Genomic DNA, 23,237 nt, shown 5'->3' with positions numbered 1-23,237 from the left:
AAACGCTCCGCTCGCCATCGCGCCCGCATTGAAAAGTTTCTAGGGACTAAATGCCTCATTTGCTTCACACCACAAGAAACCCCTTCGAAACCCTTATCCTGTTGTGGGTATCGAATACATGAGGATTGCCTTCTCTCATGTTTCCGCTTCGCAGTTGGGAACATGAGAGATTGTTGTCCTCATTGTAGGTCACCTATTACTTCCCATAATCACGGCCAACCAGTTCCCCGGGGGCCCAACATATTTTGTTTCGAGACCGTTTCCTATCCCCCACCACCCTCTCCACCTCCCGACTGGGAAAGTGAATTGAATATTTTCAATTTTTTGGAGCCGGATGACATTGAGGAATTATTTCTCAGTCATCCTATTCCACCCCCACCTCCGGGATGGGTAAGCTTCCGTCGCGGTCGGCAGTCTGAAGACCGCCGCCGTTGATTCAACTACAACAAATCAACTACAAAAACACACACACACAAAAAAAAACCTATTTAATCCTTGGGTATGTAATTTTTATCGGTTCTGAATGGCCAACATTATATTATTGGCAGTTTATTTCTCTATATATATATTCCACTCATGCCAACTCTCCCGGATTATCCGGGAGTCTCCCGGATACGGAACGATGCTCCCGGTCTCCCGTACGGGTGACTAAACCTCCCGGATAAAAGCGACTTGGCGCTTTATTTGCATAATAGGCTAGGATTTCAACTCAAATGTTCCATCAATTGAAGAAATATTGTGTTATGGCTACATTTGCATACCTGTTTTACCCAATCTGCCACATCATCATTGCAATATAAACGACTTTCTGATTGGATAAACGTTCAACCAATTAAAGAGCAGGACAAAAAAAGCTCTAGTGTTGTGCGAATTTTGTGCCAACAAGATGGGGGGGGGGGGGGGGAAAGTGCATCAATTTTGCTTAGGGGGGTAGGGTAATAACGGGGGGGGGGGGTGCTCAGAAGAAAATATCTCCAGATTTTAGATCTTTAGAGGTTGGCATCTCTGATATTCAAGTTACTCCGCTATTCTATTGTTTATAATGATAAAGGAATACATGTTTCCTACCTCTCGTTTTCAAAACCCTTGCGATTGTCTTCTGAGGTTTCTTGTTCGTACTATCTCCGCGTACGTTCTCTCTTTTTTATTTCTTGTGTTCCTTTCTCATTTGCACGCAGTACAGCGGTTTATATATGTCTAGTAACGACCCGTTTAGGGTTATCGCAAACCCTCGCTTAATTCGTGGGTTCATCTTTTTCATTTTACGTACAGTGTGAGTTTCTCAATTCCTTTTTCTTTCTTTGTGAGCTCGGGACTAGCTCACTCTGAGAAGGGAGAATATGTTAAACAATAAAAATACGAACAATGTAGAAACTCACTCTTGTAATATTTTATTATTGGTTTACTTGGGTTTATCTATTGTTTATCTATTGTTCGGTGTTGGGAAGCGATACAACATATGCGTTATTTACGCGAATCTTCGAATCAAAGGGATAAAAATATCAAAAAGTTCAAATGCTTGTGCTTTTAGCCGATCTAATTACGGACATCCTAATGCTCTATGTAAATTTGCTCATGTAGTTCGACAAAATGTCCCAGCTTTGACTTAATTCTGTTAACCAAGGCGACGCTCTGCTGTCGTTGATGTTAGGACACTGAAAAGTGTTAAACAATAAAAATACGAACAATGTAGAAACTCACTCTTGTAATATTTTATTATTGGTTTACTTGGGTTTATCTATTGTTCGGTGTTGGGAAGCGATACAACATATGCGTTATTTACGCGAATATTCGAATCAAAGGGAAAAAAATATCAAAAAGTTCAATGGTTTGTCCTTCTATTTATGTTTTAGTATAATGCTGATCTAGCTCTGATCAAATGTTGTTTTCTCCTGGTATAGATTTGGTATAAGCAGGTGTTCTGTTTTGGATTGTTTCCCAGGAAATTGATCCTTCTACCAAATATGTTTAAAATAAGTTTTTCCTCAAGAACAATACATTGTTTACATAAGGTCAAGCCGTAATTTATTGTATCTGACCTTAAGTTAACCTTTCGCTGGCATTTGCCTGGAAATGGCCATCCTTCTTGTTTTTTATCGTTTTCTAGTAAAGATATTCAGTGTTTCTTACCGAATCTATACCAGCCGATATCTTGTTATTTAAGTTATTTTTTACTGTATTTATTTAAATAACAATAATGTTTAGATCTTTTCATTTGAAGGTGACTGTCAATGTCAACACTTTTGTTCTGTAACCACGTACTGTATTTTTAATAAGGTAGCTGAAAATTGTAAACACGTACACCTTAATTTATGGAAATAAAGCTTGGACATAATCTTCGTGTTCCAAAGGGTTTTTGTTTTTCTTACCATAGGGGTGGTGACTGTATGGGCTGTTCCTTTAAGCATGATTGTTTTAAATGTGAGGGCTCCCACCGTGCTTTGACCTGTAATTTTCGTGCCAAAAGCGGTGGGATTCAATCACAGAACAGAGGTGCAACAAAACCTACCTCCCATTCATCCCAGTCCAGCTCAACAGTTACCAACCCCCGTAAACATTAGGCGTATGCTTCCTTTTCTTTCTGGGTATGACCATTCAATTGTGCAGTTACTAGCATCTGGTTTTACATTTGGTTTTCCTTTGCATTTTGACGGACCTCGTTGTTCTCAAGAGGCCCCTAACCTTCTTTCAGCTCTGCAAAATCCGGCGGCTGTAAACGCTAAGCTTTCTAAGGAGCTTGACGCCCATAGGCTTGCTGGTCCTTTTTCCTCCCCCCCTTTCCCAGTCTTTCGAGTATCACCCCTTGGTTTAGTTCCCGAGAAAGTTGAGGGTGAGTTTCGTTTAATTCACCATCTTTCTTACCCAAGAGGCTCCTCCTTGAATGATGGGATTTCTTTTGATTACACAAGTGTTTCATATGCGACCGTGGAGGATGCCATTCGCTTGATTAAGTCTGTGGGTCAAAATTGTTTTTTAGCCAAAACTGATGTTAAGAATGCCTTTCGTTTAATTCCTATTCGCCCTGAAGACTATGATCTTTTGGGAATATCCTGGCAAGGCCTTTATTATTATGATAGGTGCATGCCTATGGGCTGTTCAAGTTCCTGTAGAACTTTTGAGATGTTTTCAACTGCTCTTGAATGGACTGCCCAGAAGAAGTTGCATATTCCTTACATTTTGCATTTGCTAGATGATTTCTTGATTGTTTCTCCCTCTCAAGCCTCATGCCAACATCAGTTGGATAATTTTTAAATGTTCTGTAGTTATTTGGGTATCCCCATGGCACCAGAGAAAACTGTTGGCCCATCGACAACCCTGGCTTTTGCTGGCATTGAGCTGGACACAGTTCTGATGGAGGCCCGTTTACCCCAAGAAAAGCTGGATAAATGTCGTGAACTTCTCTCAGCTTTTCTTCGTAGGCGTAAGGTCACTCTTCAGGAAATTCAATCGTTGATAGGATTGCTCAATTTTGCCTGTACAGTTGTTGTCCCAGGTCGGGCTTTCTTGCGCAGGTTAATTGATTTGACCATTGGAGTACGAAAACCACATTTTTTGATTCGCCTTTCTAGCGAAGTGAAACAGGATTTGTTGGTTTGGCAATCGTTTCTCTCAAGTTTTAATGGGCGCTCATTTTTTCTGACTGATCAGTGGACCAATTCTCATCAGCTGGAACTGTATACTGATGCCTGTGGTGCCTTGGGTTATGGTGCTGTTTTTGGTAGACATTGGTGTTACGGTCGGTGGCCGGATAGCTGGTGTCACCTAAACATTGCCTTTTTAGAACTTTACCCAATTGTTTTGAGTCTGCATTTATCGGGCCATGAAATGCAGAATCAACGCATCCTTTTCTTTACTGATAATGAGGCATTGGTTCATGTCATCAACAAACAGTCTTGTCGGGATAAGAACTTGATGTTTTTAGTTCGTAGGCTGGTGCTTGTTTGTTTGGAAAAGAATATTTGTTTTAAAGCCAAGCATGTTGCGGGTGTGCACAATGTTCTTGCTGATGCCCTTTCTCGGTTAAAATTGCAGACTTTCAAACAACTGGCACCGGCCTACATGAATCCTCATCCCACAGAGATCCCTCTTCATCTCCAGCCTCTCAGTTGGCGTCAGTGACCTCCTATCTGCTGCGTTCAAGCCTGCAACCATCTTCCATTCCCACTTATCGGTGGGCTTGGAAGCTTTTTCATAAATTTTACAATTCAGTTTTCAACTTTCCCTTTGCTTTTCTTCCCATTTCCCCATCACTACTGGCTCTGTTTATCGCATATTTGTTTGATTTCCACTATGCCCCATCTACTGTGACAACATACATTTCGGCCTTGGGATATTCGCATAAGCTGTTGGGTTTCCCTGATCCATCCAAAGTTTTTTATGTTTCTCAGATCCTCAAGGGCTATAAGAAGGTGGGTTTCCGTTTGGATAGCCGCCTTCCTATAACACTTCCTATTTTGGACCGGTTAGTATCAATAGCTCCATCCTTACAGGGGTCTCCCTACCAAATGAGTCAGTTTCGGGCTATGTGCTCTTTGGCCTTTTATGCCTTTTTGCGTACAGGAGAAATGACTGCTACATGTAATAGCAATGCTAACCCTCCCCTTCAGTTATATCAGCTCACTAAATTGATTTCACCATCTGGGGAATTGATGGCTTTTAAACTCACCTTTGGGGATTTTAAACATAGCTACAATACACGCCCCTTTTCCGTTGTTCTTTCCCGACAGCCCAATTCTACCTGTCCGGTTGCATTGTTGTCACAGTACTTCACCTTACGGGGCGTCAGACCTGGGGCCATTTTCCTTTCAGAGGAGGGGTTGCCTGTCTCAAGGTCATTTTTCTCCAACCAGCTTTTAAGGGCTTGTCATTTGTGTGGCTTAGATCCTTCCCGTTATAAAGGTCATAGTTTCCGAATTGGTGCGGCTTCATATGCAGCAGATCAGGGGTTTTCTGATACTCAGATAAGAATGTTAGGACGCTGGAAGTCCAAGCTTTCATGCGCTATATCAGGGTTCCCAGTCTCCGTTCCTGAACACATAATTGGGTCATTATAATTATGGGCAATGAGGGTCAGTTTGCATGGGCGGCTGCCCCACCCTGTTGTGTCTCCCTCTGTTACTCTCAATTTTCCTTGTTAAGAATTCATCTAGCAAATAGCAATTTTTACCATCTTTTAGTTTTTGGCATAATTAATGTCATCATAATTACTGGTAAGGTGGGTCAGTTTGCATGGGCGGCTGCCACACCTTATATCTCAATTTTCCTTGTTAACAAGGATTAATTTTGCAGCTAGCAAAAGATGGTAAATTATTTACCTTTTTTTTTTTTTTTAATTTTTTTTTTATTCCTTATGGGTAGTAAGTCGGGTGTGGCATGCTTGCATGGGCGGCTGCTCCACTTGATTTATTGACTCAGTTTGCATAGGCAGCTCTTTCAGGAGCTACTTTAAGTTCATGAAGGGTGTAATTCCTGACTCAGTTTGCATGGGCGATTTTGTCAGGAGTTACTTTTTTAATTCTTGTTGAGAACAGTCTAATTCCTGACTCAGTTTGCATGGGCGATTTTGTCAGGAGTTACTTTTCTAATTCTTGTTGCGAACAGTCTAATTCCTGACTCAGTTTGCAGGGGCGATTTTGTCAGGAGTTACTTTTCTAATTTCTGTTGCGAACCGTCTAATTCCTGACTCAGTTTGCATGGGCGATTTTGTCAGGAGTTACTTTTCTAATTCTTGTTGCGAACAGTCTAATCCCTGACTCAGTTTGCATGGGCGATTTTGTCAGGAGTTCCTTTTTTTAATTCTTGTTGTGAACAGTCTAATTCCTGATTCAGTTTGCATGGGCGGCTTTTTCAGGAGTTAGTTTTCAATTGTTCAGGTTCTGCTAGTCTTTGTGATCTGATTACTGTAGTTAATTTTGGGGTACCATGCTTGCAAGGGCGGCTGGTCCACCATCGTCATATTCAAGGATTCCTTTTTCAGTGCAGCTGATTAGCACTCGTAGTTTGTTGTCTATCTTATTCTGCTCTTGCCTGGGGTGGGGCAGCAATGCACCTTTGGTGTCATTGCTTTTGGCTTTTTTCTTGGCCCGCACCTTTACTGGGCAAACATATAATAACAGAATTCATTCATGATTTGTTTGTTTCAATAAAAAGCGGCTATGGACCTATTGTCCATAGCCATATTGCTCCAACTTTGGTGTGTTTATTTCTGTTGCCCAGTAAACAGAGCTCAGGCAAGAGCAGAATTTATAGGTTGGGTTTGGGCGGAGAGAGAAAGACATAAATAAAATATTTGCTAGCAAATAGAATTTTTATGGCTTCTCTCTTTGACCGAAGTTTATTGTGATAGTCAGGGGGACTGGGTCTGGGGGAGGTGGCAATGGCCATTATGTCCAACCCCCTCCAAGGTTTTATGCAAATCACGTGAATAGTCAAGCCATGTGCCTGCCATTCGTTTTTATTACTCGACGTGAGAAGCTACTTTTGATTCCCACCTCCTTCCCCTGCTCCACCCACTTTTCTTGTATGTCTATTTAGTGTTAATGCGTTTTTCTTGGCCCGCACCTTTACTGGGCAAACATATAATAACAGAATTCATTCATGATTTGTTTGTTTCAATATAAAGCGGCTATGGACCTATTGTCCATAACCATATTGCTCCAACTTTGGTGTGTTTATTTCTGTTGCCCAGTAAACAGAGCTCAGGCAAGAGCAGAATTTATAGGTTGGGTTTGGGCGGAGAGAGAAAGACATAAATAAGCGTGGACTTGTAGTACCGCCTTTCTTCTTGGAAAGTTGTTGTTTTACAACAAGAACACCACTCAGGTTAGCCTAAAAAACACTCCGGTTAGCCTAAAGAACACTCCAGTTAGCCTAAATAGCACTTAGGTTAGTTTAAAGGGGGACAAGAACATAGCTTTCTTAACATTTAAATCGAATTTACAGTGGCAGATACATCCATCTGAAGTAGATACGAGTTAAAACGCGCCTTTTAACATGTTAATATAACAATAAAAAAAGTTAAAAATAATTTGAGCAAAATGCTCCCCCGTCTCTGCTCCCTCCTACCCCCCTCATTGGGGTAGAGTTACTGTGCGCAGAGTCTCTGCAGAGTCCCACCCTCACCGGTCCACCCGCCGAGGGAGCTCCGAAAACCTGATGATGCTGAAAACATTATATATAGGACGCGACAGCGTCTTTCCCTCCCATGTGGGACACATTTTCTTAGACGTGCACGAGGCACCTCCTCGTTTTGGTGCGAAGCTTGTTTTCGTCCTATAGCGTCATAAAATCCCTTTTTTCGTTCACAACTCTGACAGAAGTCTTGAAGGCGTGGATTTCTTGACATCTCTTGGGTTGATGTCGATTACATCAAGGATTTTCTTGAAAATGTTCGTCTTAAATAGCTCCCCGGTTAGCTTAACGGTTAGCAGTTTATGTTGGGGTTGTTCATGCCTCGCATGCCTCGTTCATGCCTCGCACGTCTGGCTCGCATATTGTAAACACTCCTCACGGCCCGAAAACAAAGAACGCGACCGAGAATTTAAAGAATTTGATAACACGACAGAAAACGAAACTCGCACCAGCCGAGTACAAAAAACGAGACCGAGAACAATAACTCGTGGCCCGAAGTCTTATCTCTCGGCCCATCGCGACCCCATAAAGAAAAAAGAATTTGATAATGCTACCGACACCTTAACTCGGTCCGCCTTACGGCCCGAGTAATAACTCAATTAAGAAAGCCAAACGCAAATATTCGGAGAAATTGGACGCAAGTAAATGTGATCCACGTAAAACATGGCGGTTAATCAATGAACTCCAATCTCGCCAATGCAAATCTGCTAAAGTCTCTCAGATTAAATCAGGGAATCAAGTCTTTACTTCACCCGAAGACATAGCAGAGGCGTTTAACAACCATTTTACTAGTATTGGCCAGACTCTAGCCCGTGAAATTCTTACTGTAGACTTTGATCCGCTTTACTATGTGAAACCATCTGACAGGGTATTTTCTTTCAAAAGGATCAATGTCCAAGAAGTCGTCAACTTAGTGAAAGGTATCGACGGAGGAAAGGCCACTGGTCTTGACAATATTCCATGCAAACTATTAAAAATAGCCGCTGATGTCGTCGCGCCTTCTTTAACGTGTATATTAAAATCAATCACTACTGACTGGTATCTACCCTTCCGACTGGAAGCTGGCTAAGGTAACGCCTATCTTTAAGACTGAATCCAAGACTGACTTAAACAACTATCGGCCTATATCCGTAATACCTGCTGTGGTTAAAATCTTTGAAAAAATTATCTATGATTTATTAACCAGTTGTCAGTCTGGCTTTCGTTCTTTGCACAGCACGCTCACTGCCTTGTTGGAGACTAGCAACAACTGGTGTGTGAATGTTGACAAAGTTCTACTCAATGGTGTAATTTTCATTGACTCAAAAAAAGCCTTTGACACTATAAATCACGAAATCATCTTGCAAAAACTTACCATATATGGGGTGGATAAAGATGCACTGAAATGGTTTAAGTCTTACCTAACAAATCGTTTACAACGATGCAATGTAAACAATCACCTCTCCAGTGCAACCCCTTTAAACTGTGGTGTTCCCCAACGATCAATAATTATAAGGTCCTCTACTCTTTTTGATCTATATCAATGACTTACCAAACTGCTTGAGCCTTGGCTCCCCTAGAATGTACGCTGATGATACGAATGTTACTTTTGCTACATCTGACATGCTTGGTCTTGAGACCCAAATCAATACTAAACCGAAAAGCATTAATCTCTGGCTCAGAGCGAACAAGTTGAGCCTCAATGTGGCAAAAACTGAGTTTATGGTCATTATAGCTCACGTCAAAAACTGCAGTCTTTAAATGACAAAACAATAAATATTAATGTATAGAGGGCGTCAAAATAAACCAAACAGATAATAGCAAAGCTCTCGGACTGAACATAGATGAAAACCTATCCTGGAAGGAGCACATACACGCAATTTAAAAAAAAGTCGCTTCCAGTATCGGTGCACTTAAGCGAGTCAGACCTTTTATTTCAATGCACACCGCTATTGAAATATTCAAAGGTCTTATCGAACCACATTTTGATTACTGCAGTGTTGTTTGGGATGGCTTGTCTCAACAGCTGAGTGAGAAACTACAAAAATTACAAAATCGCGCTGCCAGAGTAATTACTAAATCAAGTTATAATACGAACTCTAGCTATCTGCTCAACTCTCTCAGCTGGGACAACTTAGCCGTTAGAAGGACGAAGCAAAAGGCAAATTTAATGTACAAATGCGTCAACAAGCTCGCCCCAAATTATCTTTGTAACATGTTCACTCCGAGAACTTTGTCTTTCGATCACGCAAGTCAAAAATTGTACTTACCGAAACCGAGAACTGACTACCTGAAGCGTAGTTTCATCAAAAAGTCTAGTCGCAGGGACCAAATGTTTGTCGAATTCAGTCAAACTGGTTTGCATTGATGGGACATGTCCTCTTAATTCGTTTGAAAAAGGACAAGTCCCTGCGACCAAATCAAAATTAGCATTATAAGTTCCCGCCAAATTTTTCCGCTGTAGAGAATGCGTGACCGACAGTCCTATTTCAAATTTTAATTGGATCTTTTACTTTACCTAGTTGACCTGTAGATTAAAAATTAGTGCATTTGTCTGCATTGGAGGTCTTGATAGAATAGTGGCTTTTATTGGTTCTCTATTAGCAATACGCGACTCTGTAAAGGAACTCCGAGTAGTTTTATTGTGGTTTTATTGAGCTGATTTTCCTCAATGTTTTGCGGTTAATTCAGTAAATTCGGTTTCATTATTTATGACCGTTGCTTTTTCGTCTCTACTTTTCCGCTAATTTCAGTGAAAGCGCGCGAAAGTTTTGCGATCTGTGACAGGACCCAGCGCGAAACCCTTTCGAAGGACTTGTCTCCTCGACTCGTCCCATCGTAGTCCCTCACTCCTGCTACAAGTCTCTACGACTTGTTCCCAACAGTGTGTGCCGACCGTTTACAGTGGCCAAATTACCGTATCAAACGTTCTCTGTTGATAAAGTCAAAAAATTCGTTTCCACTCCCCCCCCCGCCAACGCAGCACCACAGTGTTTTTAATTAACCATATCCAGACGGATTCTGCCCGCTGCGACTTTATACATAAATAACTTTTTTAAGATTTGCGTAAAAGCGATGAAACTAGGTTACTATTTCAAAAATTTATCTGGAAACAATTTCGTTTGGTTGGTTGGGTTGTCAATTTTTGACTGGCCGTTTTTATCCCATTTTTAAATGAAGAAAAATTCCTTTTCTTACAGTAACTTTTTATGTTTTTAGCTCATATTATTGTTCTCTTAGTGGCTTTGATTACTTTTCGCGCAATTTTGGTATTTTGCTAAAGACTTGGGGAAATCGAGAAATCCAAGATGGCGGATCCAAGATGGCCGCCACTGGGCAGTTATGAATCGTTGTGGCCTTCAAACGAATCATCTTTGGATGTACTATTTATACTTTAGATAGATTTTATACTAGCGTAGTAATGGAGAGGGGTGGGGGGGTGGACAGGGGGCCAGGGGGGGGGGGGGGCCGGAAGAAGAAATAAAGGCCAGTCTAGATAAGGTCAAACAAAACAAATACAAGTTGGGTTTGAAAAACAATCAATTTGTGAATTGCTTACCGTGGCGACAGGTGGCTTTCTTTATTTGGCGAGGTTGTAGTTGAAATGAATAACATTCAGGTTATAAATGATAAGATCGAATCTACAGTCTGTTGGCCTTATCGCCGAACACTCAAAATCGCAGAGTAGACTTTATTACTTACTGTTGTGGATATTAATCTGATTTCCTGTGAATTTTGACAATTTTTTTCTGGAGGTTGACTAGCAATCGACTGAATGGAATTGGATGAAATAGGTGTTGATCGACTTCAAATGTTGTTTTGAGGCCAGCGGCACAGGCCTTTAACATTGTTTAATATTAATTTCAAGTTTATTTCATAAAACTTAAAAAAAGGACCTCGTGTTTGTTTTTTTGAGACGTTAATATCTTTGAAACCTATTATAAGTCTGAAAAATTAGGATTTCATGGTTCCGTCAGGTTCCGCGGAAATTAATGCACATATTTCGTATGTTATATCTTGTTTATGCGCCACATTATCTTCCAATTTCCTTCTTTACGACCATAAAAGGGGAAAAAATAAACTCCATTATATCAGAAAAAGCGAATAGCTTGAACTGAAGGTACAGTGGTTCTTTTTTAAACTTAATTACGGACAACAACATTTCTGGGCGGCAACTGCATTTACGGCGGTTTTCTTTGTAAAGTACAAATTCTACGTCAAAGGAGTTTCAGGTGAGCTATTGGTTATCTGTGTTATTTCTTTTTTCTTTTTGTCCGATCTGGAGCAGTTTAAACAATCCTAGCTTATGCAGGGTAAGTAATATTTGATGGATCAGAGAATTAAGTCTGCAATGCATGTTTCATACGCTACACAGTTAATTCTCTGAGCCATCATTTGTCTCCGCGGCCTTCGTGCTAGCGGCACAACATTCATAAGTAATATTTGCCTTGTTTCAAAATTACCATTCGCCACGCATTAAATTACTTCGAGTTTCGTTTTGTCGGTTTTTTGTAGCCAGTTCTCGCAAAACACTCGGCAAAAGTTATTATCTTTTGATAAGGACCATCTAACCTGGAAAAAGGATTAGCCGTTTAATGAAACGACAATTGTTGGTGGAAAGGTTTCAGCTGAAGTTTAATGTTTTCGGGCGAGACCACATCAGAATCTTTTTATATTTTTGCACGTCTGCTCAATTACGGAAACGGACAATTGTCTACATAATGGACCTAATTTGGCTTCCCCATGAAAGCGTGTGGATTAATAACCCTTTTCCAATAAATTTCAACATTACGCAAACAGAAAGAAGTAAAAACAGGTCAAACAGCTGCAAGAGTGAGGCCGAAAGCTACCAATTTCATTGCGTCGGCGGAAGGAAAAATACTTGCATTTTGGAGTGTTACAAGTCAAGGAAATATAACCAGCACAGCCAAAGAATCCATTTTCTTCATAAAGTCTGGAATTGATATGACTTATCCGGACGAGTGGTCGAGAATTTTGCCAATACTTTCCAAAACCACGAGGAAACTAAAAGAGGGTCAGTTAGTGAAACTTAAGTGCGAAAATTAAATGGAGAGGAAACTTTTATTGCGACAAAATTTGTGTTGCTGCTTTTCAGAAGACAGATGGTGCAATATTAACCGCATAAACCTTCTGGACACGTAGTGGGACAGCTAAGACAATATAACAGTATTAAACCTGGGAGTGGTTATATTGCCTTACGTAAGGAATAGGCTTTATCACAGTTTTCGACGCCATTTTGACGAGTAGGCAAACATAATACGTCTTGAAATAACAGTGTTTGTACGGAAATCCGATGTCAAATAATTTTCATAAAACATCACTTCTGAAAAATTCATGAATAATCAATTGGAAACTTTAGCCGTACTATGCAAATGATTTTACAGAAAATAACTGAGGAATGTAGCTGTGCTAGAAAGCATCTAGTTGCGTTTTGACATTTCCATACATTTGTCTGTATAGCGATCCAGCCGTGAACTGCTGCTAAAAATAGTTCGCGGGAAAAAATTACAAAAATTAAAAGTATGGAAAGTTCAAAACACGACAGGACGCTTTTTGGCACAGCTACATCCTCCAATTTTTTTTTATATAAAACCCTTTTCCTAATGCCAAAAGTTTCCAATACATGAATTTTTCAGAAACGATGTTTTATGAAAATTATTTGACACCAGATTTCCATACAGACACTGTTATTTCAAGACGTGTTTGCCTACTCGTCAAAATGGCATCGAAAACCGTGATAAGGCCTATTCTTACGATCTAAGAAGTGGATAATGGTATTTGGAGGCGTGATTATTTCCTGATTGTAAAGGGGAAAGAGGACAATTAAGGACCGATGGTTAACAACAATTGGAGTAAGCAACGGCAAACGCCTTAATAGAGAGACGCTTTTTCACCTGGGCAAGCAAAAAACAAATTTGTGAGGGAAAGGATGCCCTAAAGTGCAAATTGCTTTCCCAAAATCGACAAGAATTGATAATACGATTCTTTGATATCCTCCATCAAAGAAACCGTTGTAGTTAAGTGACATGTTTTTTGTTTCAACATCAGAATTTGCATATAACTGTGCTCAAACAGTGCACCTAGTGAGAACATTATAAAAAGATAGTCAAAATATTGTTTCCCTTCCATTCCTGTGTAAACCTAACTTTAAAAACGAGTTGGGCGTCATAAATTAGCTGACAGGTTTGTAATAACTAGCCCAGAGAAAATGGTTGTCATTAAAGAAGACAGGAAATTTTAAGGATCAATTTCTAATGCAGAAAAAAAGCTGTCATGTAACCGAGTACAGTTGTTATTTAGTTTTCGAAAGATCTTCACAATTTACAAGCATGGAGCCAATTTTTCGTTTCCTACCTTTGTGCCCTTTAAAAGTGTGTTTTGGTCGGTTTGGGAGTTAAAAGGTGTGGTGTTTAAATTTATTATGCTTGACATATGTTGTTTATGAATATGCAGAGATATTTAAGTCCGCGAAATGGTAAATCGTTAAATTTCAGACCGTCGTTAAATTTGGCAACTATTTTTCATAGATGCAACCTCATGCAAGGTAAGGAAGACAGGAAGTAAATTTGGAGCAGTGGGGGAGCATTCAACGTAATAAAAAACGGCTTCTACAATCTCACATTTAGGACGTTATTTTCTCTGAAGTAAAGCGACAGAGAAGCATAATGGCACCCACCACCTGTGGAAATGAAACTGAAGGTTGCGTCGGCAACACGATCAACGTAAATGGAACTGAAGATGCCGAGCAGTACGAAGAACCTACAGGGCTACGTATTTTCCGTCTTGTCGCTTTCTCGTTAATAACTTTGGCTAGTCTGATCGGTAACTCGGTAATTTGTAAAGTCGTATGGAGTAAGCCTTCCCACAAACCGTTTTCATACCACCTCGTTGCTAACATGGCCTTTGCTGAAATCCTTAGCAGCCTCTGTTTACCTTTCATTCTGGCAGACTGGGAATTAGAATCCTCGAACATGATCCTCAATAAGATCACATGCGTTTTGCATCCACTACAAGTGCTTTCAATAATGGTAGTAACCCATTCAATGGCTGCTGTAGCATTCTATCGCTTCAGAGTTCTCATAAACCCCTTTTCACAAGCGCCGTCAAGGAACGTAAAAACTATCGCCATTATCTGTTTGTGGATAATAGCGGCAGCCATCTGCGTGCCAACGTTCTTAGGATTTAAGTTTGTTAATGGCATGTGTGATCTACAGCCTGTTTCGTCCAACAAGACACATGTGGTTGCTATTTTTGTGGTAAATTTCGCTGTACCTTACTTTGTCATTTTGGTATCTTATGGAGCAGTGGCGTTGAACTTACGAAAGCGAATCGTTGAAAAAGCAGCAGGAGAGAGAAGCTCAGACTATTCTTTAACAGCTGTTGTTGAAATGGAAGATGCAGTTGAACTCCAAGGTTTGGCCGATAACAAGGAAAGACAAAGAAACTTGGCAGAATGTCAAAGGAAGGCTTTGAATGAGGCAACGAGAAACCGCAGATGCAGCAAATCAGAAAATCTTGAGAAAGATCTGCTTAAGATGATCTATGCGATTATTCTCATATATATGATATGTTACTTTCCACATCAGGCGATTTATCTTTGGGAGAGAATTGCTGAAATCGATTCGTGGCAATTTTATTATCATGCGCTGTTGCAGAAATATGTGTTTGTTTTGACATGCCTGCCTAGCGCATTGCATCCCCTCTGTTACGGGACAATGAACAAGTTTTACGCCAAAGCATTCTCCAGGATTTTCCTTTGCAAAAAGATCTCAAATGCAGATCGTACAGTAAAATGATTACTATCCAAGTGTTATTTTCAGATAATCGACAGATAAGCTGAAAGTTGTGTGGAAATTTAATCGGCTAAGTTTTCGTTCCTTTGTTTGGTAGCATTTTAATCTTCAAACTTGAGTTAAATTGTGATGCTGAATTTAATGCGCGTCGGAAAACTTCAATAACAAAGAAAGCGCGACATTTTTTGTAAATATCTTTGTGTACATACATATTAAATTTCAGTATAACATTATAATCCTGTTTAGTACCCTGCCTTTGAACCAGCAAGTTTTAAAACCAATGTGTAACAAGCTACTTTTAAGTTTGAGATATTTATTATTAAAGCGCCTATTTGCATGTCTTTGTGAGGACAGCATTGTTTTTCAAATAGCAGTCTTTGTAAAATTATATACAACGATTAAAGATTTAACTAGTCGGTTATGTAGATGAATGTAAGAAAGTAGCTGAAAGTCGTTTTGTTGAAAGTGTTTAACCAAAGGAACAGAATATGGTGAATCAATTAGTTTTAGTTTCTTTTGTTGGCTCCATTTGTATCCTCGGGTTTGATTCTCATGCTGAGCTTTAGGCCTACCCGGTTGACAGAATTATAAAGAAAGCGTGACAACTGTTTATCTAAATATCCTTGGGTGCATATATTAAATGTTTAGTAAAACAATAAGAAACGAAAAAAAGAAAACGAACAAAAGAAAAAACAAAGAACGAAACAAACAAACAAAAACATGATTAGTACCTTGCGATTTAAGCTAATACGTTTTCATACTGAGTTGTGCTATATTCAAGAAACTTGTAGCCCGTTGTAGCCACCGTTTGCGAGGACACGGGGTATTGTAGCTCCGTAAAGAGCAACGTTTTGTAAAAAAATCATATACCTGTATTAAGGGTTGAACAGTTTAACAAGTCAATCATGTAAAATCAATAAGTTCTTTAAGAAAGATTTAGCTGTAAAAATAAACGCAACTGGAGCGAACGACGTTTCGAAGCCAGCATGTCCATATATTTAATTGTGAATATCTCTCAGGAATAGGAACAATGGAGCAGACATGCGTATGTCATTTAAATGACAAGTGTTGAGATCATGTAAAATGGCATATGTATGTGATCCTCTATGTGATGCTTTAATCCAGCCGCAGTTTGAGTATTGTAGTCCTGTCTGGGGAAATTGCGGTAAAACGTTGTTAGATAGATTACAAAAGCTTCAGAATCGTGCCGCTCGCGTTTTAACTTTCTCGTGTTATGACGCTGGTGTAAGGCTCTTAATACAGCAACTTGGTTTGAAACATCTGTGTGTACTCAGCGTCAAATTGAGAAAACCTTAATTGTATAGAAGTCTTAAAATGGTCTTGCTCCTGAATACTTACGCCGTGAGTTTGCTAAACGCAACGAAACACGCTACTTAAGGGACTCTGCGAACAAATAATGGTTGTTCCTTTGTCACAAATAAATTATTTAAAAAATAGCTTCATCTATAGCGGTGCAGCGCTCAGTCTGGAACTGCCTATCCTGTGATCTCAGGCAGGCTTAACGCTTTATCAATTTAAGCAACTATTTAATCTCCATTTTAGGTAGGGTTATAGGTCGCCACACACAAAGGGAATAATCCCCTCGAGTCGGTCGGGGGACCAAGTCAGCTAATCAATCTAATCAAAAAGTCTTTGTCGAATTCAGTCAAACTGGTTTGCATTCATGGCACAAGTCCTCTTCGTTTGAACAAGGATAAGTCCCTGCGACCAAATAAAAAATAAACCAATCGCTAATCAGCGTTTTTAGCTCATATCAGTGTTCTCTTACGCCCCGTTTGAGAAGAAAAGGTGTCCCTTGTAGAAGGGTCACTCGCCTACCCGAGCTAACCTGGGCGAGCCAACTTTTTCTACATTTCCTTACAAAACTTGGCGAACCGTGTGCATGAGAAACAAAAAGTTGGCCGGCTCTTCCTAAGCGGGTCACTCTTTTTCGATGGTAGGGTCACCCTCCTAGCCGGGCCAACTTTTCCCCATATAAATACTTTGGCTTGCCTAGCCGGGTCAACTCCGTCAAGGCGAGACAATCAGAGCATGCGCGAGCGCTGTTGGCTCAGGCAAAGGGGTCAACGTTTTTCTCATATATAAACGCTCGCTGAGGTTGACTCGGCTGGGAGGGTGACCCTCTTTCCCGGGACAACTTTTCTCCATATAAACAGGGCCTTAGTGGTTTTGATTACTTTTCGTGTAATTTAGCATTTGGGGAAATCCAGAAATCCAAGATAGTGGATCCAAAATGACAGCCACTGAATTTTTACGGCCTAGAAAGGAATAATCTTTAATTGGATCTACTTTTTACTTCAAGTGTCATTGCTATGTTGTGTATATCTAAGGCCCATATGTCGAAGGTCGCAGAGGACATAGTCGTTACTCGATACGCCGGTGAAGCCAGCTGTCCTAAATGTTTTAGAACCCAGTCAGTATGGTGCAGTACCGAAGTACAGTACAACTCTCGCCCTTCTAGAGATGTTGCATGTTTGGTCTCAAGGAACTGACGGAAATGGGACCACTGCACGAACTGTTCGTTTCGATAACAGGAAGGCATTCGACTTGATAGATTTTAGTATTCTTGCCCCGGAAGAAGATAAAAAGCCCTTATTATAGATAAGGTTAACAACACAAACACAAGTTGGGTTTGAAAACATTCAATTTGTGGATTGTTTACTATGGCCTCAGGTGGCTTTCTTTATTCGGCGATCTTGTAGTTGTACTGAATAACATTCAGGTTCTAAAATAATAAGATCGAATCTACACTGTTTGCCTTATCGCCGGACATTCAAAATCGCACAGTAGACTTTATTACTTACTGTTTGTGTGGATATTAATCTGATTTCCTGCGAATTTTGACAATTTTTTTCTGGAGGTTGACTAGCTATCGATCGACTGAATGGAATTGGATGTATTATAGGTGTTATCGACTTCAAATGTTGTTTTGAGGCCAGCGGCACAGGCCTTTAACATCTTTTCATACTATTTCAAATTTATTTCATAAAACTTCAAAAAGGACTGCGTGTATGTCTTAGTATCTTTATTACTTCATGGACCCCTATTGATTAACGCAGGGTCCGTAGAAATAAGTCTTGAAGTTTTGCATGTTATATCTTGTTCATTACTTTACAGAATCCCGGCACTTATTATCTTCTTATTTCCTTTTTCACGACCATAATAGGGAAAAAGAAAGATAAACTCCATTATATCAGGAAGAGTGAATTGCTTGAACTGAAGCTACAGTTTTATTAACATAATGATTAATCCCGAACGCCCGGCACATTTCTGGAGGACAATTGCCTTTACTGCTTCGATTTCTTTCTTAACTACAAATACTACTCAAAGGAATATTATTGATTATCCGTATATGTGCTCTCCGTTCCTCCTTTCTGTCCCATCTGGCGCCGTTTAAAGGAAGCAATCCTAGTTTATGCAGGATAAATAATTTTGTATTGTTCGAAAATTACCATTCGCTTCGTATAAAATTAGTTCGTTTCGTTTTGTCGGTGTTTCAGTTGTTGTCAGTTCTCGCAGTTCTCTAACCTTTTAGATCAGGACCTTCTAAATGACTAACTGGTTAATGAAACGACAATTGTTGGTGGAAAGGTTTCCGCTGAAGTTTAATGTTGTCGGGCGAGAACACATCAGAATCTTGTTATATTTTTGTACGTCTGCTTAATTACAGACACGGACAATTGTCAACATTGAGCGAAAATTGTTAACATAATGGACCTAATCAGGCTTCCCCAAGAAAGCGTTTGGATTAATAACTTGGTTTTGCAATTCTAACATTACGCAAACACGAAAAAGTAAAAACAGGTCAAACAGCTGCAAGAGTGAGGCCGAAAGCTGCCAATTTCATTGCGTCGAACGTAAAGAAAAAATACTTTCTTCTTTATAAAAACTTTTTTTTAAGGATAAGAGAAATTTAAGAGTGTTACAAGGCTTAACACAGCAAAGAATGGGTTTTCTTCATCGTCCGGAACTGAGATGACTTGTTCGGTCGTGAAGTCGTGAATTTTGCCAATACTTCCCAAAACAACGAGGAAACTAAAAAAGTTCAGTAAGTGAAAGTTTAGTGCGTAAATAAAGTGAGAGAGGAAACTTTTGCTTTTCAGAAGACAGATGATGCAATAACAGCAAAAGGCTTCCGGAAATAGCAAGACTGGCATACCGTACGCAGGAATAACTACTGATGTAAAATTGGGAATGGTCATCTTGTCTTACATAATGTATTCAGTATTACCGCTCCAAGAGGTAGATAACGGTCGGTCTGGAAAAGCGAATATTTCGTGATTCTAAAGGACCGATGATTAACAACAAGTTTGACTTAGCAACTGCAAACGCCTAAGGAGACGCTTTCACCCACGCTTTTCCTTTTTAACGCTTTGGAAACAATTTCAATGATAGGCAAAACACCTGAAGTAAAGCTTAGTTCAAAATGAGTTGCGCGTCCTAAATTACCTGACAGGTTTGCAATAACTATAGCCCAGGGAAAATGGTTGTCATTAAAGAAGACGGGAATTTTCAGGATCAGTTTCTAATGCAGAAAAAAAGCTGTCATGTAACCGACTGCAATTCTTATTTATTTTGCAAAAACTGTTCACATTTTATAAGCACGGAGCCAGTTTTTCAGTTCCTACCTTGACGCCCTTCAAAACGTGTGTTGTCGTCGGTTTTGGGAGTCTAAAAGCTGTGGTTCGAATTATTTTTGCTTGACATATGTAGTTGACATATGTAGTTTATATGTAGTTTATAAATATGCAAGTTTATAAATATGCAAGGATATTTAAGTGCACGAAATTGTCAACAGTTAAATTTGGTACCGTCATAGTTAAAGTTACTTTTCATAGATGCAGGGTAAGGAAGACAGAAAGTAAATTTGGAGCAATAGGGAGCATTGAACTTAATAAACAACGGCTTCGGCAATCTCACAGAAAGCTGAGCATGTTTCAAACTCTTAATTAGTAAGCGACAGAGAAGCATAATGGCACCCACCAACTGTGGCAATGAAACTGAAGGTTGCGTGGGCAACACGATCAACACAAATGGAACTGAACTGAGATGCCGGGCAGTACGAAGAACCTAGAGGGCTACGTATTTTCCGTCTTGTCGCTTTCTCGTTAATAACTTTGGCTAGTCTGATCGGTAATTCGGTAATAAAGTCGTATGGAGTAAGCCTTCCCACAAACCGTTTTCATACCACCTCGTTGCTAACATGGCCTTGACTGAAATCCTTAGCAGCCTCTGTTTACCTCTCATTCTGGCAGACTGGGAATTAGAATCCTCGAACATGATCCTCAATAAGATCACATGCGTTTTGAATCCACTACAAGTGCTTTCAGTAATAGTAGTAACCCATTCAATGGCTGCTGTAGCATTCTATCGCTTCAGAGTTCTCATAAACCCCTTTAGGGGCACCCAACGGATCGTTTCGGTAAATTATCTGTTCGGAAGGCCCTTAATCCCCTAAAATTTTCTGAGGGGAATTTTCACTTCGAACTTTCTTGATATGGGAAATTTAAGGCCTAGTGTTTTCGGATTGACATCAGAAAATCTTGAGAAAGGTCTGCTTAAGATGATCTATGCGATTATTCTCGTTTTTATCACATGTTATTTTCCACATCTGGCGGTGTTTTGGTGGGAGAAAATCGCTGAAATCGATTCGTGGCAATTTTATTATCATGCGCTGTGCTTCTTTTGACATGCCTGCCTAGCGCGTTGCATCCTCTGTGTTACGGGACAATGAACAAGTTTTACGCCAAAGCATTCTCAGGGATTTTCCCTTGCAAAAGAACCTCAAATACAGATCGTACAGTAAAATGATTACTCACTGAATGTTATTTTCGTTCAGGGACGGAAGCTGAAAATTTAATCGGCTAAGTTTTCGTTCCTTTGTTTGACAGCATTTTAATCTTCAAACTTGAGTAAAATTGTGATGCTGAGTTAAATACCCGCGACACTTTTTGTAAATATCTTGTATGTATTAAATTTTCAGTAAACATTATAATCCTGTTTAGTATGTTGCTATTGAACCAGTCAGTTTTCATAGCGATGTGAAATTTTTTTTCGACTTACTTTGTAATTTTAAGTTACATGTAAATGATTGTGATACTATGTTTAAATAAAGACGATGATGATGATGTCACTTTTAAGTTTGAGATATTTTAGTTGCGCCTGTTTGCATGACTTTGTGAGAACGGCATTGTTTTTGAGAATGATGTATTACTCAAAGTGACACAGGCATACTCGGAAAAAGAAAATCCGAGTGTTCCTATTAGGAGTCGACCTTCCGATTACTAGTTCGGATGCTCTACCACTGAGCTACAGGAGACTCGTGGGAGCTAAGGCCATTAAACTAGGTTCAGCATTGTTTCTCGTCAAATAGTCGGATAGTCGGTTATGTAGATCTTTGTAAAGCAGCTGATATCGTTTCGAAGAAAGTCTTTGAATAAAGGAACAGAATACGGTGAATCAATGGGGCGACCTTTCGCCCTGCACCGTTAGCAAGTGATACATGGAGGACAAAATAACGAACAACAGAACAATGTTCCCAGCCCTACTTCAGGTTAAAAGAGTCCGGGGGCCCGTTTCTCGAAAGTCCTGGTAACTTACCGGGCCCGATAAGTATATTTTTAAATGTTTTTTCGCCGATTACACAGTGATTACAGACATAGTACTTGGCCAATGTTTTCATAGAATTATAAGATTTAAAAATTTAGTATTCAAAGCTAACAAAAATCGACTTCTGCTAAAAAACTTTTATCACGAAAAACACTTATCGGGCCCGGTGAGTTACCGGGACTTTCGAGAAACGGGCCCCAGGTCGGTGAGAATAGAGCTTTTGAAAGGTGCAGGCCTACTGAATCAATATACACTGAATGACTAGTCGTTCGGGAAAAAGTTAGTTTGAAAACCCCAAGGACCAACCATTAAGTGTTTTGTTATGTAGCAACAAACAAAACTGAGAAGATAACTGTTTAGCAAAAGACGTCAAATGTTCTAAATGAATTAATGTGCACAGCGAACGTAACATTAAAGCTTGACAAATCTGAATTAAAAACGTTTTTCAACAACAACTTCCCTCGGAAAACGCTCCTGGATTAATTTGTTTCTTTAAGCAAATCAGAATCCAAAAGTATTATTATCCTAAGGGAAATATTAGAAGTCTACTTACGGTAGAAGTTAATGGTAGTGATTCGCAAAGCGTTTCTTCGGTGGCTCGATTTTTCAGACAAGAATCCGGAAAAACAACAAGCAGAGATTTTCCCGCTCTCGCCTAACCAGCAACGTGGGCGGGCAACATCGGCAACATCACACCACCTTCTGTCACGATGTAATCACGTGCCTTACCTGTGACGTCTAGCCTTCACCGTCTGTTCACCTTCCTCGAAGCATGGTTAGTGCTAACCATTGGTTAAGAGGTATTATTAAAAACTGGATCATTGTATAATGCAATTCAAGGGATTTGATTGGCTGAGTGGCCATGGTATATGAGCAATTATAAAATAGCCAGGGTCAAGCAAGCACTGTGATTGGTCAAACTGAGTTCTGTATAACTCCACAATGCACGAAGCATACGTATGGTGCGTGCATTATAATTGTACATATGCACGGAGCACACGTCAGATTTTTTGCCTGTGAAAAATCTGAGAAATTCAAAGACAGAATGCGCTGTCACTCCAGCGATTCGCAAAGAACAGTATCTCTTGTACTGATGTTTCCAGACTTTTAATCAACTTCAACTTGTCTCTCAACACCTTAAAACTTAAACTTGGCTAGGAGTTAACTTCTTAACTTGCTTACGACGTGACGAAAAACAGTTTGACTTTTTACTTGATTGCGCGCGCTGTCGCGTGCCCTGTCGTGATCGTGTCGTGATCGGCAAGAGCGCGCGATATTAAATTACGCGTTATCTCGTGTAAGGAGAAACTTGATGTTGATTCATTAAAATTCGCACTTGTCTGAGGAGTTGCCATTTTTTATATTTTATAAAAGAAATAAAAAACTTGTTCCTCGTGCATTGTTGAGTTATATAAGCACTTGCTTCGAGCAACTGGGCCCCGATTGATCAGCATCCCACACAGTGACGGTCGGTGGTTATTCCTTGCAAATTTGTTTCATCTGTGAGTGTCACCAGATTTGTCGAGATTTCAAAGAGCCCTGAGCATGGAATGCACCCGTTGAACTTACGGCGAAAGCGAATCGTTAAAAAAAACAGTACGAGAGAGAAGATGTAGCAGAGATGACAGGAAGCCGGGGGGAAATGGATACCTCATTGAGCCAGACTTGCTCAAGACGATCTAT

At 39.9% G+C, this 23,237-nt stretch overlaps 2 protein-coding genes and 1 pseudogene across 2 annotated transcripts; all 3 read left to right on the top strand.

The window, feature by feature from the left end:
* The first annotated feature begins 2,326 nt into the window (after positions 1-2,326).
* Positions 2,327-5,577, top strand: LOC146484047 (uncharacterized). The gene has a single exon (XM_085105372.1). The coding sequence runs from the start codon at positions 3,253-3,255 to the stop codon at positions 4,117-4,119; it is 867 nt and encodes a 288-aa protein (XP_084961498.1). The 5' UTR covers positions 2,327-3,252; the 3' UTR covers positions 4,120-5,577.
* Positions 5,578-13,640: 8,063 nt separating this feature from the next.
* On the top strand, positions 13,641-15,316 carry LOC146484046 (cholecystokinin receptor-like). Its single transcript, XM_085105424.1, has 2 exons — positions 13,641-15,208; positions 15,250-15,316. Exon 1 carries the CDS (start codon positions 13,797-13,799, stop codon positions 14,925-14,927), a length of 1,131 nt encoding a protein of 376 aa, XP_084961550.1. The 5' UTR covers positions 13,641-13,796; the 3' UTR covers positions 14,928-15,208; positions 15,250-15,316.
* Positions 15,317-19,783: 4,467 nt separating this feature from the next.
* On the top strand, positions 19,784-20,903 carry LOC146484045 (uncharacterized; annotated as a pseudogene).
* The last annotated feature ends 2,334 nt before the right edge of the window (positions 20,904-23,237 follow it).

The sequence above is a fragment of the Pavona decussata genome, unplaced genomic scaffold (genome assembly GCF_977016875.1).
Source record: "Pavona decussata unplaced genomic scaffold, jaPavDecu1.1 SCAFFOLD_37, whole genome shotgun sequence".
NCBI lineage: Eukaryota > Metazoa > Cnidaria > Anthozoa > Scleractinia > Agariciidae > Pavona > Pavona decussata.
The sequence above is the reverse complement of the archived record's forward strand: the minus strand, read 5'-3'. Positions and strand labels throughout refer to the sequence as shown.

What these genes read in the sequence shown, in the direction of transcription:
- LOC146484047 (XM_085105372.1), top strand. Translation starts at nt 3,253, where the DNA reads ATGTTCTGTAGTTATTTGGGTATCCCCATGGCACCAGAGAAAACTGTT.
- LOC146484046 (XM_085105424.1), top strand. Translation starts at nt 13,797, where the DNA reads ATGGCACCCACCACCTGTGGAAATGAAACTGAAGGTTGCGTCGGCAAC.